Consider the following 3,726-nt stretch of genomic DNA (forward strand, 5'->3'; position numbering starts at 1 on the left):
TAGTCCAACCCAACTAGCTTTAGTGTTAAAAGGTTATCTAGTAATCCGAATAATCGGACGATTAAATTATTTTATTCATCCGGTAATCGGACGACTAATTTATTTTATTCATCCGTTTAGGGGACGACTAGACACTTCGATTAATATTTTTGTTAAATTATAAATTGCGAATATTAATAATTTTATTTTATTTAATCTATTTTACAAAAACTATACTTAATAATAATTATTTTTAATGTTGTTGTTAAAAAATATACAAATTTCATAAATAAAATTTAAATTATAATATTTTTTTTGTTAGATAGAAATGTTTTACCTGAAATGAAACGCGTTTGACAATCGGTGTAGGTCAATTTGACACTGTCATAACAGTAAGTTCGCGTTTCAAAGATAAAATGGAGTAAAATTTTCCGATTTTCAAAAATTCGTGACTCAAAAACAAAAAGTTTTCGCGCTGTGAAATTTCAGATTTAGGTTCCATAGGACAATAGCTAACCACAAAAAAAATTACGACTCTCAACTCCACGCCCTATAATGTACAGTTTAGCCGTGGATTCAAATGTCAAGGATTTTAGTGATATCAAATCTACTACAGGCTAGAATAAACATTTATTTTGTATTTAGAGCAGGCTATTAGTGTAATGTTAAACTTAAAAACAATTCAATATTATAATTTATAACCTCGTTTAGTTCCAATCCAATACACAATGAATAACATTAATTTTGAAAAAAATAACAAAAGATTTTGTTCGCGAATGAAACTTATTACTTGAAAAACATATCAATAGATGTAATTAGAAAATAATTAAAGAAACAGTTTAATTAAGAAACCTTATTTTTTTATACAAAAACGTAAACAAACAGGTTTATACGTAGTGCATCCCTACACATAGAGCTGCGTATAGATTATGACGACATGATGTAAACACAATATTTAACACATTTTTTCGAATAAATATTATCAGAAGTTCGATATCTATGCTTTAAATTATTCCTTCGACACAAAGACTATGCTACAAACACAAAAAAGTTACATTTACTTAATAAACCACGTTGTATTCATACACTTACCGTTTTACGACCATGATAGAATCCGTCTGCTCGTTTGTGGACCCTATGTTTCGAATTATACTTTGATAACAACACCAACAATTTAGGAAACACCATGAATTTTATTAAACCACCATCAAATCAATTTATTTAATTCACACATCGCTACAAAGCGATAAATACACATCTCTTCATAATACCACTGTCGCTGAACAACGCGCACTTCACCTTAGAAAACATGTATTTTAGAGAGAAAAATCCTTTGTTCTCGTTATAATTTTCATCAATCAACATTAATTAAATCACAAACACCTTTAAGCCTGGTAAACCGATTGAACTGTTCAAATCACGAACTCATAAACACAAACGAAATTAAAATTTTGTTTGAGTGAGTTTAGATACAGACAACTTCACTATTTACTGGTAGAATGAACGATCGGCGAGTTGTATTGTCTATCGTTTTCGTCGACCATAAACAGCGACATGAAGTTGGTTCTGCATTATCCCCATAGACTATACATATACCATAGAGATATAACTTTATCATATATAATCTATGGCTCGATGTAAATTTTCACGGAATAGGCATTAATTAATTTATTATTAAGCTGTATTAGTATTAATACGTAGTATTAATAAGAGTATTAATACATAGTACTATCATATTATATTATCAAAGGTATGGCGAACCAATTTGATGATATTTATTAATATTATGTTGTGAAGATACGCCTTTACAAGTGGGTACTTATTTTAAAAAAGGCGGGATATATTTTTTTACTGCTCGGCGGGAAATTCAATTTGTTTATTTTTCACCACGCACCCTCGAAGGTAGACAGCCCTCTGGAATAGAAAATATTTGAATGGGAAATTTATAAGCACTTCCGATTGACTGTGGAATCGCTGCTAGCAGATATTAACAAATTGACGGGGAATTTTTATGCATTTTCAACTGACTGAAGATTTCTGTCCTGGGATGCTTCGCGGGCTGCTTGCAGCCCGCGCACCACGCACCCTCGAAGGTGGGCAGCCTCTCGAAGTGGAAAATACTTGAATGGAGAATTTATAAGCATTACCGACTGACTGTAGAATCGCTGTTAGCAGATGTAACAAATGGACAGGAAATTCGAATGCATTTTCAAATGACTGCCCTATTGCTTCAACCCAGAGGCACAAGAGACTCGCGGGCTGCTTGCAGCCCGCGCACCACGCACCCTCGAAGGTCGACAGCATTTCAAAATAGAAAATATTTGAATTGGGAATTTATAAGCACTTCCGATCGACTGTGGAATCGCTGTTGGCAAATAATAACAAATTGACGGGGCATTTTGATGCATTTTCAAATGACTGCCCTATTGCTTCAACCCAGGGGCAAAAGGGGCTCGCGGGCTGCTTGCAGCCCGCGCACAACGCACCAGCTAGTTTTATTATATTTTTAACTTCCATTTTCTGTGAGTAAAGTTATGGTAAAATTAAGTTATTTAATTAATATACATATATTATGTATAATATATAAATAAACGTGAATTTAATTTAAGTATTCATTTTTTAAATAACTGTGTATTTATTAGTAAGCATGCAAAATATAATATGTTTTCTGAAACTTACCCATGTATTAGACTTCCAATTATTGTTTCACTAGGGCAATAAATCATTTGAAAGGGAATATGACCACATTTAAATCGAACAACCAATTCAGTTTTTAAGAGTTTTAGAATTGTATTTCTCACTAATTTTTTTCTTCTTCTATCATCCTTTTTACACATAAAGCCCATAATATTTATGATGTTAACGTAGTCAAATTTTATTTTTATAAAACTATTAAAATGTTCACTTGCAGATTAAATGGGGTCTGAATTGGGACGATGCTAAGTTTATATTGAAAGTCATGACTCGAACGTAGGTTGTCGACTTTTAGCGCAGCATTCATGTCGCGACACGTTTGGTGCAGCTACGTAATATTGTGCTTAGTCAATTTGATATCAACTAAATATACGAAATAATATTCATTTTACTCATATACCTATGAAATAATATTCATTTTACTCATATACCTATGAGTAAAATGAATATTATTTCGTAACATTTTTATAATTTATCTCTATACTTAATATACTTTTTTTTTAATTTCAACTTGACCATATAAAGTAAACTTTATAAGTACCTACGTACTCTTTCATATTAGTCAAAGTTTATGTCGGTACGTACCTATTTAAGTAAGTGGTCTATTTAATTTTAGTATGTAGACTGTCATACAAATTAATAAATGGCATGATCATTCACAATAATTTCACAATTCACATACCTAGGTATATTATATCATTCTTATCACAAATCTTATTTTGGATATTTGTGATGATGTTTTCCCAATCATATATTGCAACAGTGGTGTAAAGAATAATGTGCAGATAAAAAAATCAATTTGCAGAAAATCAATTTGCGTTTGAATAAAATATTGTTTAGAAGATGTTTAGAAGACTATTTTCCTAAGAAGCTCTTGGGCTTTTCTTAAGAAAACCATAGATAAAAACCGACCCTACTTTATGGGCAAAAATTAAAAACCGATTTTTCATGTGAAATGTGCCAGAAAATTGGCCTTGAAATCTAGTAGAATATAATTTAAAATTATAGTTATGTAGGTACTTAAAATAAATAAAAATCCAAAAATATAAGACC

At 31.1% G+C, this 3,726-nt stretch overlaps 1 protein-coding gene across 2 annotated transcripts in view; it reads right to left on the reverse strand.

Annotated features, from left to right (window-relative positions):
* The window catches only part of Pli (E3 ubiquitin-protein ligase pellino), a 51,640-nt gene extending 48,703 nt beyond the window's left edge, over positions 1-2,937 (reverse strand). The window contains exon 1 of one of the 2 annotated variants that reach the window (XM_089706495.1): positions 2,659-2,937. In XM_089706495.1, coding sequence (XP_089562621.1) covers positions 2,659-2,825 — 167 coding nt within the window. In that variant the 5' untranslated portion in view covers positions 2,826-2,937. Of the gene's footprint in view, positions 1-1,071; positions 1,512-2,658 lie in introns of those variants that run through there. The other variant, XM_089706493.1, reaches the window with a different exon arrangement.
* Between the last annotated feature and the right edge of the window lie 789 nt (positions 2,938-3,726).

This window comes from Colias philodice, chromosome 18 (assembly GCF_061535455.1).
Source record: "Colias philodice isolate Cphi_HAF_F1 chromosome 18, ilColPhil1 Martin Lab GWU primary, whole genome shotgun sequence".
Lineage (NCBI taxonomy): Eukaryota > Metazoa > Arthropoda > Insecta > Lepidoptera > Pieridae > Colias > Colias philodice.